The sequence below is a fragment of the Bufo bufo genome, chromosome 5 (genome assembly GCF_905171765.1).
Source record: "Bufo bufo chromosome 5, aBufBuf1.1, whole genome shotgun sequence".
In the NCBI taxonomy this organism is placed as follows: domain Eukaryota; kingdom Metazoa; phylum Chordata; class Amphibia; order Anura; family Bufonidae; genus Bufo; species Bufo bufo.
In genome coordinates, this window is record NC_053393.1 from 42,673,805 (window position 1) to 42,688,933 (window position 15,129).

Genomic DNA, 15,129 nt, shown 5'->3' on the forward strand with positions numbered 1-15,129 from the left:
GTAACTAGACATTATTGGTATATAATGTGTGTTTAATATGCCATAAGTACAATATTTCAGTTGTTAATACACCTTTAAATTTTTATTTCGGCCCTCGTCATAGGTTCAGTCTGGCAATGTGGCCCCCAACCAGGAAACGTTGTGCACCCCTGCTCTAAAGTAATAATCAATGGAAAGCTCATAGTATCACCAAGGAAACATTTCCCATTCTTGTCTGCATTGTAGATGATGAGTAGTCCGCCAGCTGTAGCTTTGAAGAGATACCTAACGTAACCCTCAGGTTCTCAACAGGTGGCACATCGCTCTAGGGGTACTTGGTAAGCCCTCATGCTCTGATTTTAAAGTACTTGTCCCATGAAGACCACCTCTGTCTAAATACCCAAATGAGGCATGTAGACATCATGTAGAAGGTCCTCAACTTGGGTCAGAATGGACTTGGAGTGCTGCTGTAAAAGCAGCTCTTGAGTACAGCTGTCCTATTCCAAAGGCAGCCAGAAAAACACTGCAGATAGCTGGACCTGCGGTGGACATCTGACTGCACTTTGGTCTCTTAACTAGAAGAGGGGCAATCCCATTAATGGGTCCAGTGTATGACCATAAATTTGGAGGGTACTTAGATCTAATCTATTTGAAAGGAGTGTGACTTAATGTGTCCAGTCACGTTAGATGTACCATAAGTTGTCTGAACGTCTCATTTTGGTAGGAATGGTTCTCTAGGTGGGTGTCTCAAGAAGTTGGATCGAACAGGTTGGATTTTAGCATGCCCAATGCTTGGTTGCTCACCTCAATATTATTCCCCCCACCCTAAAAACATATGCATGCTTAGCCGACCGTGCATGTGTATGAGGGAGTCGGGAGGAACAGCTGTCAGAAAACAAGCGCTTGACCGACAGGTTTCTACGATCTATGTCCACCTTTAGGAAAACTAAGGGAAAATGCTTCAACCAGTCCATAGGGTTGTCCAGGATTTTGTTATTGAAAACTTATCCTTGGGATAGGCCATAAGTATGTGATTGGTGGGAGTCTGACACCCCGCACCCCTAACGGTCAGCTGTTTAAGTGTAGCTTCAGGGTCGGAAATACCCAGTACCATCCATTGTGTAGTGGATGGTGCTGGATACTACAGCACTTCTCCTGTTGACTTCAGCACTTCACAAATGGCAGAGCTGAGTATTTCTGGTGGTGACTCCCGGTGCCAGAGCTACACTGATACAGTTGGGTGTCGGACCCCTATCGATCAGATATTCATGTCCAATCCTGAGGATAGGCCATAAATATCAAAATCCTGGACAACCCATTGACCTTTTAGTCTTATGTAAAATCAGTCCTATTAGGTAGGTAGTTGTACTTAAGTGACTATTTTCTCAGAATCTGACTGTTCCGAGACTTACCCAGCTATATATGGTGTGATAATTCAGCATAATGGGGCCAAGAACTGTCAGAAGACTCATACCATGTAGGGCGAGGCATTCAGTACCTGGAGATGTTCTGATGTCTGTAACCCTAGGCTAAAAATGAGCAAACTGGAGACATCGCAACAACTGGCTGTGTTTGTACTTATCGTTTCTTGCCAAACTGCTGTGTTCTGAATGGCTGTTTAAGGGCTGGTGTGAATTTTGGCATACAGCATATACATTTTAGCTGTGCAGTAACTTGCTGTCTTGCATGCTCTGTCTCAGGTGAGAGCTGGTGCTAGATCTACCGTACTATTAGAATTTGGTTTTATGGGCACGAAATGTCATCTAAACAATTATTCTTTTGACCTAGGATTTTTCTCCGCACCGACTGTCACTCTATATCATTCTTGTAATTTACTTTGAGACCTCTTTATTTAATTTCTGTCCTGCGAGAGTAGCCGTATAGTAGTTATATTCCTGTACATGGGAGCAGTATTATAGTAGTTATATTCTTGTACATAGGAGCAGTATTATAGTAGTTATATTCCTGTACATGGGAGCAGTATTATAGTAGTTATATTTGTGCACATAGGAGCAGTATTATAGTAGTTATATTCTTGTACATAGGAGCAGTATTATAGTAGTTATATTCTTGTACATAGGAGCAGTATTATAGCAGTTATATTCTTGTACATAGGAGCAGTATTATAGTATGTGTATTCTTGTACATAGGAGCAGTATTATAGTAGTTATATTATTGTACATGGGAGCAGTATTATTGTAGTTATATTCTTGTATATAGGTGCACTATTATAGTAGTTATATACTCATAGGGGCAGTATAATAGTAGTTATATTATTGTACATGGGAGCGGTATTATGGTAGTTATATTCTTGTACATAGAAGCAGTATTATAGTAGTTTTATTCTTGTACATAGGAGGCAGTATTATAGTAGTTATATTCTTGTACCTAGGAGCAGAATTATAGTAGTTATATTCTTGTACATAGGAGCAGTATTATAGTAGTTATATTCTAGTACATAGGAGGCAGTATTATAGTAGTTATATTCTTGTACATAGGAACAGTATTATAGTAGTTATATTCATGTACATAGGAGGCAGTATTATAGTAGTTATATTCTTGTACATAGGAGCAGTATTATAGTAGTTATATTCCTGTACATAGGAGGCAGTATTATAGTAGTTATATTCTTGTACATAGGAGGCAGTATTATAGTAGTTATATTCCTGTACATAGGAGCAGTATTACAGTAGTTATATTCTTGTACATGGGAGCAGTATTATAGTAGTCATATTCTCGTACATGGTAGCAGTATTATAGTAGTTATATTCTTGTACATAGGAGGCAGTAATAGTAATAATATTCTGGAATATTTTATTAAGTGCCCCTATTTCCATATTATCCATTTTAGCATTTGTTGCTAGTTTCTGCATGAGATAATGCAAAGAAAATTGTATAAGAAATTATGACCTACAATCCGCTTCTCTCTGTAAGGAGGGGTCTGTTCATGTTCAAGTCGAGTTAAATATTTGTCAAGCTTCCTCATCTGCTCTGGAGGTCTCTCTCCTCCATTTGGCGTTTGTCTGTAGAAGATTTCTCTGTAACTCTGATTTTTTTAGTATTTTTCAATTTATCATAAATAACATTAGTGTATGTCTTAATGAGGAAAGGGGTTTCATTTGAGTCTTCTGCCTGTTTCTCTCAGAGCTTCACTGTCCCATGACTGCCATGTTTACTATGCTAAATCGACTGTGCGGAGAATTGTGTGCAGCAGGGCATGGTGCACACTGAGCAAATGTTTACGGACAGACAGTCATTAGAATTTCTCTCTGGGTCTGCCTTTTAATATTGATGTTATGAACACATGTATTCTGAATATGTTGTGTAATAGTCATTTTCATAGGACAACATTGTCCCAGGGTTGGACAAGTTCTTGGAGCCAGGTACCCAACACACCGAAATGCTGGCTGTAAGCCTCTAATAGGCATTCTCGGGTAATCTGTTGACCGGAACGATAAGCTTTTTGGTGGCATATGAGCCATTTAGGTAACACCCTGTAGACCAGATATCTGCTTACCTCAGTAGGTCCTCCAGATAATCAGGAGAGAACAGCTCCTCCAGAAGACCATTTTTCAGTGCAGTTTTGGGTGGTCGTCTCGACTGGGTTTTAACGTATAACTTTTTGAAACACAGTACAGACCCAGATGAGTGATCAGGATGGAGTTCTGATCATTTGATCTGTTATCTCAGGTGGCAGATCTCTCAGAATGTAGAATCAATTATAAATGTGGTAGACTGAGACGGTTTGGCAGTATTATATATCATAGTAGAGCCATTTTTTTTTATTAACTGTGTAGCACTATGGCTTAGCTCCGGCTTTTGCTGTGGTTAAAGCTTGTGGTCTGAGGATTTCGAGCCCGGATTTTCCCATGCACTATGCATTACCCATGTAAGGTGTTTACCTTTTTGCTTTATTTGAAGCCAGTCAGATTCTAAGAACTTTTTGCTTGTTGTTAATGGTGTTTTACATTTTTGAGTTGTTTTCTATTAACCTCTATGAACGAACTTATTGATAGCTTGCTGAAATGTCAAGGAACTTTTTGACGTCTTGTTATTAGCTCCTGAATTCTACAGTATGCTATTTATTTGTGGCTTCGCTGCATCTCTTACGTCACATCCAACTAGAGCATGACCAAAAATATCTTTTGGATACTTTTTTTAGATTAATCTATGATTCATAGATGGTGTACTAGGCTTCTATGTGAGTGTGTCTCACCTGGAGATGCTGAGTCTGTAGCCACCAGCTAGGGTGTGTTTCTCTTTCCTAGCGTGAAATGTCAAAGTGTTTTTCTTTGCTTTATTTAACACTGTAAATGACCCCCAGCGGTTAGTTTGCTGCCACCGGTCGCCTTCTTCTGGAGAAGATTCATTTTTTAATGGTTCCTTCTTTAGACCGTATGCAATTATTTTTCCATAGAAACAGGTGGACAATTTGTTATCACCAGATACAATAAAGTAGTCAAAAAGTGTATTTATGGCGGTATGGCCATAGTCTACGATTTGGAAGTGCCTGTATCGCCCCCCCCCCCAAGTATCTGCTTGAAGACCACTGAAGTAGACCTTGTCAAAGTAGCCATAACGTTGACTGGTTCCACAAGATTTGAAAAGTTTTGCAAGTCACAATGTGAGGCAAAAATTGGCAATGTTTGTTGGTAGCCTTTCCCATCACACATGCAGGACGTTTTTAGCTCTCAGCCTTTAAGGTCAACTCTCTCAGGCTAGGAGGTATTTGTGTAAGGAATTGTGCCGAATTGCTTCATGGTTTTGAGTTTTGACCCAGCCTAAAAAACAATTTGGGGCTCTTATGATGTGTTTCTTATGGGCCACGTTCAATAAAACCCTCAATAATCTGGTTTCTTTGGGGTCACCAAGGTGCCAGAATATCAGAAATATGGACAAATTGGGCATATATTAGATATACTTACCTGCTCCACAGCTGATGCTGAAGCACCTACTCTTGTCCACCAGTGTTGGTGATGATGAAATACCATTGAGAATGCTTTTGACACTTAAACATCTAGGCTTTAACCTTGTGTGGACCCACCAGAAAACCAAGAGATATCTTGAACGTGAGTTGTTGTGGACCTGGAGTTGTAAAAAGAGTACATTTCCAGACAAGCAGGACCTTCCTCAGTCAGGTGCCAGTGTGGTGCTGAATTGACAACATTTTAATTTATGACTATATTTTGACTGAACTTGCTCTTTTTAGCATTTCTCAATGTCAAGTAGGAGCTCTGAGAACATAAGTTTGCCATCTTTAGCAAAAATTAATTTTGGTGGCTAAGAAGGCATATTTTTATTTTTTTTTCCAGCAGAGAGTTCAGTTTATCTTTGTGAAAATGTCAGGGTGAAATGTATAATCCATGAGTGAACTGTCATTCAGGGACTGCCGGTTACTGTAGGACAGAAAGCGGTCATTGTCCCAAGTTCACAGAACAATCTGTTATCGAGGAGAGATTCTTGCTCCGACCTTTGAATTAATCCTGGTAATTTTTCCCTCTGTAATGAAAGAAGCCCGGGGCTTCACAAAGAGGCGAGGTGAATTACTCCGATGATGAGATGGATTAAATTTCTTTTAAAAGGCCGTAGAGTGGGAAGGGTTTTGGCGGCTGATGATTCTCCCTATCACTACTTTTCTCCCAGGTCTTTGACTCTCTGGGACCTGTCTGCTGAGGGCTCCATTTTTAAAGGAACCCGTAAATCTAAATTTGCTTGTATAAAACGACTGCTCACAGGCGTGTATGTAAAAATCCCGGAAACTGAAGATGCCAGACTACGGGATTTCACCATTGTCAGGCATCCCCAAACAGGGACCACGAAAAATAAGTAAGAGTGATCAAGGGCTCAGTGGTCTGATCCTACTTTTCTGGTGTCTTAAATTTCATCGGTAGTGTGTGCATTGTGTTTGGTTTGTACTTAAAGGACTCCACCGAAACTGGTTGTCACTCTCGCATTCAGCAACTGAATTTGCCATTATTGGTGGGGGAGGTTTCCTCAGACCAGACCTTTTTGCTGCAGAAGCTGGGCTTTTGGAAGATCCTCCATGAGTGGGACCTGCCTATAGGTGTGGATCTTAAAGGCGGCCATGTACATGAGATAATTGTCAGCTGAGTGCTTCCTCGGCTGTTAGCTTTTTCTTCTGATCCTCCTAGGCACATTGTTGCTCGGCTCGGTCGAGCATGCATGTGTTGTGAATTGGACTGCCAGACACCTATCTCCTCGAGAACAGAAGGATCGAGCATGCTCAAGTCCAACTTGCCCAATCCTTATCGCCTCCAACTTCAAAAGCCAACTCCACTTTGATTGACAGGGCCAGGTGTAATCACGTTTTCACTGCCTGGCCCTGTCAAAGTGCAGAGGGCATGGCAGTTGCAGAGAGAGCAGAGCCTCTAGGAGTAACGGTAACGCCCCTGTTGCTCCTAGAGGCTCATCTGCATATAATAAAACTTAATTCTTCTCAGAAATGTGGGCACATATGAACATGGGACGAACACAGATGCCTTCAGCTGCCAAGCGTACATGTAACAGGTCAGCCAGTTTCATAGGTACAAAACTGCTGACAGATGCCCTTTTAAATATTTCACGCGCAGGGCAATGCTTAGTTGACTGCATGGGAGAAAATGTGTTGTCATGAGTAATCCTTTAACTTGCCTATAACTCTTGGTGACTGACTACCATCGTACACGATTCACCATCGACTCTGAAATAGTCTCTTCATATTTAGAACCCCCCCTATGCGTTGCGTTTTTCACCGAAGCCCCATACACTTCTATAGGGCCAGGGCTGCGTGAAAAACACGGAATATAGAACATGCTGCGTTTTTCACGCAACACACAAGTGATGAGTGAAAACCAATGCCTCATGTACACAGACCCATTGAAATGAATGGGTCCGGATTCAGTGCGGGCGCAATGCGTTCACTTCACGCATTGCACCCGCGCGGAAATCTCGCTCGTGTGAAAGGGGCCTAAGGCTACGTTCAGAATTCACGATGTGGACAGGGGAGGAAACATGCGAGTCATTTATGATGTGCACTGCCTGATAGTGATGAGTAATATTTTTCTTTTTTCTTTTTATTTTTTAGGGAAGTTACCCAGTTTGGGAAGATTTTATTAACAAAGCTGGAAAACTGCAGTCACAGCTCAGGTGAGTAGTCTGGAAAAAGCTACAGAAATGTGCATTCAAGTGACATTCAGACCCATGCTTGGAAGTGTCCAGTCCCAGAGGAAATCTATACAGGTGCCCTGACAACTACTACGTAGGACCTGACAACCCTCGACGGCTGTAATAGGAGCCTGGTGAAAGACCCCTATGGGTTCTCTGAATCAGCATGATAGAGTGGGTAAAAGTGGGCAGCACTTCTATTGGTGCACTATATGGCGATATTATTTGGGCATTCTGTGACGGCGTTATCACAAGATTTAGGATGCATTCACCCCACCGTATGCATTTAGTGGTACGCAAAATATAAATGACGTCTGTGTAACATCCGTTTTTTTTTTTGCGGACCCATTGACTTTAATGGGTCTGTGGTCTTTAGTGGAACGGACATACAGATCCAGAAAGCACATGGAAGACATCTGTGTTCTTTCCGCATCCATGTGTCTATTTCGCCAAAGGTAGAACGTGTCCTATACTTGGCCGCAAAATATCAAAATGAAGTCAATGGGTCTGCAATTTCAAAAAACGGAGGCAACACGGAAGTCATCTGTATTTTGAGCGTCCGTCACAAAATACATACGGTGAATGCACCCTTAAACATGGGATAGGGGGATACGTTTTTGAACTTTGGGGTCAGAATGCTTAGACCCCCTCTGATCATAAGAATGGGAGATTCGTGTCTCGCTGCTTGAATGTAGTGGTGGTCGCACTTGGAGATAGTCCCAATGAGATGACTGGAGTGGCAGCGTGTATGCTCCACTATAGCTGCATTCAAACAGGGGAGACTTAGGGACCCCCATTCTTCTGATCTGTAGGGGTCCCGACCATTGGACTTCCACTGATCAGACACTTATCCCCTTTATTATTGATAGGGCAAGTCTAAATCTTGGGTCTTTAACCATTGTATGGTAACAGTATTTAATCATTGTATGACGGTACTATTTAGGATGCTATTATTTGCACATTGTATAACGGTTTAATGTGTTCACTATAGGCAGTGCAATTTCAACACTGTGGCGTTAGTGATTTGGTACTATATGACAGTGGCAGTCGGTTCAGGGCACTCCTTTTTCATGTTAACCACAGCCACGTGGCCACGTTATGTTGTGTCTCTAGAGCGGGTTCAGTGATTTTGCACATACTGCGTTTCGTTGAATGAATATGGTATGTTCAGTGTGTCAGTAAAGCCTCATTCACACGTCAGTGTTTCACGGACAGCACACGTCCCCACTCATTTTAATGTGTGTATTCAGACATCAGTGTTTTAGCACGGTCCGTGGGTCAGTGTTTTTATGACGCACGCTCTATTTTGTCCCTCTTCATGGATCTATCACGCCCATTATAGTCCAAGGGTCCGTGAAAGCCACGGATGCCATCCGTGTTTCACAGATTATTAGGAAGAGATGCTTTGAAAATTATTTTTCAGCTGTGCAGGGTCAGTGAAACACGGTTGGCACATGAACAGCAAAAAACAGACACACGGACCAAACACGGCTCCTTCGCGGACAGCTTCACAGATGCATCACTGACCACCTTCTCACGGATTTGAGCACGGACGTGTGAATGAGGCTTTAGGCTGGGTTCACATCATGTTTTATGGCTCCATTTGATGTATACCTTAGAAAAAAAAGGATACTTGCAAAAACTCAGCACACCACGTTCTTGTATTCTGTAAAAAAAAAATGTATAGTTTTTTTTTTTACAATAGAACTCTACAGTGAATGGATGCCACTGTATGACATCAGTCTGAGACATCCGTTTAATGTATACGTTTTTTGTATAAGTTAAGCGGATGGGGAAAACGTGATGTGAACCCACCCTAACACATACATTTCACCCTATCCATCATGGTGTATTGTCCTATTGAAGCCTATTACCCACCTACGTGTCCTCACTGTCAGACCAGAAGTGAGGCAGCGGCGGTGTATGGTGGACGGAGGATGGCGGCGCTGCATCACGCTCCAGGAGACGTGACAATTTGTCAATGAAAATGCTGCTCTCTGCTTTCTGAAACTGGGTCGCTGAGAGGGGGCGGCCGCTGACGTCTGTGCGCACACTCCTCTCTGCACAGCAACTCCGCCGGCACCACAAAAGAGAGATCTGTCTCCATGGTAACACCAGAGCAGGCGGCGCGGACCAGGGAAGAAGGAAAATACCTGGAGGTCGCCTGGCAATATGGCATAACGACTGCCATTGGCTAGATTCATATAAGACTGTAATATCTGTCTGTCTATCTCATGTCTGTCTCTCTCATGTCTGTCTATCTCATGTCTGTCTATCTCATGTCTGTCTATCTCATGTCTGTCTATCTCATGTCTGTCTATCTCATGTCTGTCTATCTCATGTCTGTCTATATACAAAGGAAGAGTGGAGCAGTTGCCCACGACAACCAATCAGATTCCAGATCCTATATTTCAGAGGCCCATTTTCAAATGTAAGCTCTCACCCGATTGGTCACTATAGACAACTGCTCCACATTACCATTAGAAAATCTCCTGCGATTTGCACATATGTAGCAGAGCTGAGTGTATGACTCTCTACATGTATTTGCAATTTGTCGTACATAACCTTTTAGGCTAGGTTCACATTACATTCATGATGTCTGTTTCATGTGTACGCTGGAACGCTCCTGACGTACACGCTACACACATCTATCTATACAGGATACATTAGCCACACGGGGCCATAAGAGCGTCCTTGTTACCTCCATCTGGTCGATCCACTTCAGTATTGATATGAAATAGCATAAGCATACACTACACTACACTATTCCATACAACCGTATCCGAAAATAAATATATACTGTAGATGTACGTCAAATGGATATTCCCATATGGCACCCACACCTGCTGGACATTTATGGCACATCGTATCCCCTTTAAACATATAGGGGGAAATTGATCAAAATGGTGTCAAGGAAAACTGGCTTAGTTGCCCCTAGCAACCAATCAGATTCCACCTTTCATTTTCCAAAGGAGCTCTGAAAAATGAAAGGTGGAATCTGATTGGTTGCTATGGGTGACTAAAAGCCAGTTCTACTTTACACCACTTTTGATAAATCTACCCGCATACTTTTTTGTTATCATCGGACGCTATGGATGACGGATGCTACTGTATGGCATTTGTTTAACATATACGTTTTGGCGTATCCATAAACGTCATTTCCATGTGCGTGTGGTAGCGCTGAGTTTCTCGCCATAACTCATCCTGACATTACAGTCTATACATTTATATTAGACTAAAAGCCCACACTGTGCTTCAGCGCTTCTAGTAATGGCTGTCGGCTCTGCTACATCTCCGTGTGTACAGATTGTGCATTATGAGCGATTATTTGACGGATTTGCACATTTTGGCTCCATAAGGAAACATTATTAACCCCGTGTAGTAAATGCTGCGCCGCGTAGATGAATAGATTCGCAGTGACCTCTATTTCTTTGCTGACGGCTAAAGCTCCATCTTGTAAATTCATTGGAATTGTCTCCCGCTGTGTTTCCAGCTGAGTGGAAGCCGTTGTCATTTAATTAGACATATTGTTATATAGGAACGCCATGAAAGCCCGGCCTGGCGTCCTCCATTATGAGCTCCTGCTAATCTGACCGCACAGAAAATATTCATATCTGGTTTCGCTCTGGTAGATTAGAGAGAATTTACAATGAAAATACAAAAAAAATGTCTGACTTTGAGAAAATTTGGTGACAACCCATGCGGCCTCCTTTTCTGCTTCCACCTAGGTTGTCACCCAGGTCTGGATGGTGAACTGATAACTCTCATCATTTCTCTATAGGACCACCGTGGTGGCGGCTGCAGCGTTCCTGGACGCCTTCCAAAAGGTAGCTGACATGGCAACCAACACCCGGGGTAAGTGGCCAAGTCCGTTAATTGGATTTTGCTGTTAAATAGAGACTCCATTAATTGCATAATTGAATAAAGATGTCCCCCTGTGGGACACCAGTGGTAATCGCTCTGGAAAACTGATAAATGGAAATGGTAAAAAAACTAATTTTTTGCATTAGTTATCTCTCATGGTGCTTCAGTTCTGTTTTTTTAATTTTTTTTAAATCTTTCCCTCCATGGGTGGGGTTTAGTTGTCACATGATAGTGTGCACCTACGAACTGATACCCATCTAAAGGTGACATGGGTCCTGTTGTGGGAAAAATAATGTCACGAGGTCTGAGAATAAAATCTTCTACAGTATAGCAACCATAATGTAACTGGAGTTTTTACAGCTCTCTCTCGCTTGCTCTCTATCTTGCTCGCTCATGCAAGCGTTGCTTAAAGGGGTTGTCCAGGCTTATGGGCATTAACTAATCACAGGAGTGTGTTGTACCTAATAACAAAAAATCATACTCTCCTGCTCCTTGCCGCTCCGACGCCCTGGCTCCGTTTTGTGATCGTTTGGGGACACATCACGATGTCCCCAGGATAGGGACCGGAATATCACAGACCAGAGAGAAAGCGCCAGAACGGAGCGGTGAGGAGCAGGTGAGCATTTTTTGATTAGGAATAACAGACTCCTGGGGCTAGTTTAAAATCCCCATATGGCTGTCCAACCTCTTTAAATGGACACTAACTTTTCACACAACTTTGCATAAATCAGTAGTACAGGCGACCACAAAACACTTTGTAATAAGTTTTGTCAGGAAGAACTGTCTAGTTCTCCTGTTATCAGCCGTTTATCAGCCCCCACCCCCTCCCCAAATTGGTTTTCACTTTGAAGAATGTCTTTTTCCCATCCAGGACAGATAATCTCTGCAAGAGGATCATATTACACATGTCAATGCAAGTCTATGGAGATGGGAGGGTGGAGGAGTGAGCAGGAGCTGAGGGGACAGGCACAGACAAAGAGAAACAGCACAGCTACATAGGGAGGTTATAGCTGTGTAATGTCCTCCATTATCCTTGGGTTGCTTCTGAGTGACTGTGAGACAATTGGGAAGGAGATTTTCCTCTACTTTCTGTGTGCAGTGGATGGCAGTTAGTCTCCAACCACCATGTCTGGGAGAACTGCAAACTAGATAAACTGCTAATAATTGCCAGATACAAGTCATATAATATACACACTGTACTTGATTAATGCAAAGTTTGTTGAAAGTTCAGTGATGCATTAAAAGGGTTTTCTGAGACTTAAATATTGATGACCTATCCTCTGAATTGGTCATCAGTATCTGATCAGTGGGGGTTCTGACACCCGGGATCCCTGGCGATCAGCTGTTTGAGAAGCCACTGGCGCTCCTGCAAGCACCGCAGCCTTCTCCCTGCACACCAAGCCCAGCGTCGTACATTGTATAGTGGCTGTGCTTGATATTGCGCTCAGTCCCATTCACTGGGGCTGAGCTGCTCCTAGGCCATTTGACCGATGAATGTGACATCACATGGCCTAGGCCAGGAGTGGGCAACCTGCAACCTGTTGTGAAACTACAATTCCCGGCATGCTCCATTTATTTCAATGAGAGTTCTGAGAAAAGCAAAGCAAGTTTGCATGCTGGGAGTTGTAGTGTAACAACAGCTAGAGTACAGCAGGTTGCCTACCCCTGGCGTAGGCTAAGCTGAGAGAAGGTCGTGGTGCTACTGCAAGCGACGGTGCCTTCTCAAACAGCTGATCGGATGGGGTCCCGGGTGTCGGACCCCCTACCATTCAGATACTGATGACTTTTCCAGAGGTTATATGTCTCGTAAAAAACCTTTATGCAACATTTGGTCTTCTCGGCTTCTTCTCTAGTGCCCTCCTGTTCAGTACAAGTAAGGACATGATTCAAGATATAAGGAAATATCTAGGGAGGAGATGGGGTCTGCTCACTGGGTCTCAGGGCTAAGGCCTCTTTCATACAGGCGTCATGTGTGAGGGCCGGACAAGATGCGGGGGCGTTGCGGGAAAATGCGTGATTTTTCCCCGCTAGTGCAAAGCGTTTTAATGCGTTTTGCATGCGTGTGAGAAAAATCGGCATGTTTGGTACCCAGACCCGAACCCGGACTTCTTCACAGAAGTTCGGGTTCGGGTTAGGTGTTATGTAGATTTTATTATTTTCCCTTATAACATGGTTATAAGGGAAAATAATAGCATTCTTAATACAGAATGCTTGCTTAAATGCCCATTGAGGGGTTAAAAATAATAAACAAATTTAACTCCTCCATCCACTTGATCGCGTAGCGGATCTCCTCTTCTTTCTAGTTATTTCAGGACCTGGCTAAAGGACCTTTGATGACGTCACTGCGCTCATCACATGGTCCACCCCTAATTTACTTAGCATTCTGTATTCAGAATGCTATTATTTTCCCTTATAACCATGTTAAGGGAAAATAATAAAGATCGGATCCCCATCCCGATTGTCTCCTAGCAACCATGCGTGAAAATCGCAACGCATCCCCACTTGCTTGCGGACGCTTGCGATTTTCACGCAGCCCCATTCACTTCTATGGGGCCTGCGTTGCGTTAAAAACACACAATATAGAGCTTGCTGCGATTTTCATGCAACGCACCAGTGATGCGTTAAAATCACTGCTCATGTACACAGCCCCATTAAAGTGAATGGGTGTGCCAGATTCAGTGCGGGTGCAATGTGTTCACCTCACGCATTGCACCCGCACGGAATTCTCGCCTGTGTGAAAAGGGGCCTAATAGTTAAATTACACAAAGTATTTTTTGGCAATGTGGAGATAAAACCAGAAAATGGATCTAAAGAAGGTTTGCCACTTCAGCAAATGGCATTGATCATGTAGACAAAGTTAATGCAAGTCACTTACTAATGTATTGTGATTGTGCATATTTCCTCCTTTGCTGGCTCGCTTCATTTTTACATCACATTATACACTGCTCATTTCCATGGTTACGACCACCCTGCAATCCAGCAGCAGTGGTCGTGCTTGCACACTATAGAAAAAAGCACCAGCCTATGTGAACTCCCACAGTTCCGGCCACCATGGAGGCCAGCACTTTTTCCTATATTGTACAAGCAGGGCCCCCACTGCTGGATTGCAGGGTGGTCGTAACCATGGAAATGAGAAGTTTATAATGCAATGAAAAATGAATCCAATCAGCAAAGGAGGCAATATGGACAATCACAATAAATTAGTAAGTGCCTTGTATAACTTTCTCTACATGATAAATGCCACTTGCTGAAGTGAGACAACCCCTTTAATAGCTTCCTCCACATGATTCAGGTGATGATGTCACGCATTAATATAATTTTTTTTAATTAGTGCACGGATAACGAGTTCTGTTCATTAGCCAAATAATAACCGGGGCTTAGACCTGACTGCAGTACATTATCAGTTTTAGCAGCTGGATTATCCGTTCAATAACCACTTTTTTTTTCTATCCTAAGAGCTTAACCCTCCTAAGCTTCACACCACGTGGCTGCGGCGGGCGGCTGTATGTGCTCCTCCGGTGTAACAGTCCATTTTATAAGAGCCGTGACCTGCTGTCAGCACAGGGCCCCGTTGCGTTTAATGTGCTTATATCAGCAGCGGGCATTGGGGGAGAGTGTCAGCGGGGGAATGACAGAGCGGTAACACTCATTGTTCCTGTGTTTCCAGAGAGATCTGGGATTCACACGTGTTTCATATGTTGTCAGCGTGTACAGTACAGCTTACAGCCTGTGTCATGCAGTTCACGTTGGTTATTTCAATAATTCTGGTTTATGTCGAGGAAGAGTTTTTATGCTGCAAAGCTTAGACTTTTCCAGTTTTATGTAGCTAAAGCTTATTAATTTAAAAAAAAACTGCATATGGGACAAGTTTTGAAGAAAATGGGGGCAACAATCAAAATTGGGCTTCACTGCTTGTTACAGACAGTTTTTCACTGATTTAAAAAAGCTGCATAGAAAAAATACTTTAGTCAAAAAGTGCATAAATAATACCTCTATACAATAAGCAAAAATACTGTATTATAGAGTGTTTTGCACACACTGTAGTGCCATTTATTACCAAGAAGACACTTGGTGCTTACTAGCTTACAGTGTCCATGTAATACTGGCATACGGTGTCCATGT

General features: G+C 42.7%; 1 protein-coding gene across 3 annotated transcripts in view; it reads left to right on the forward strand.

Annotated features, from left to right (window-relative positions):
• Window positions 1–15,129, forward strand: part of MTSS1 (MTSS I-BAR domain containing 1) — a 121,275-nt gene that overhangs the window by 15,541 nt on the left and 90,605 nt on the right. For all 3 annotated transcript variants that reach the window (XM_040431670.1, XM_040431671.1, XM_040431672.1), the window contains exons 2-3: window positions 7,064–7,125; window positions 10,925–10,998. In XM_040431670.1, the coding sequence (XP_040287604.1) occupies window positions 7,064–7,125; window positions 10,925–10,998 (136 nt within the window). The remainder of the gene's footprint in view (window positions 1–7,063; window positions 7,126–10,924; window positions 10,999–15,129) is intronic.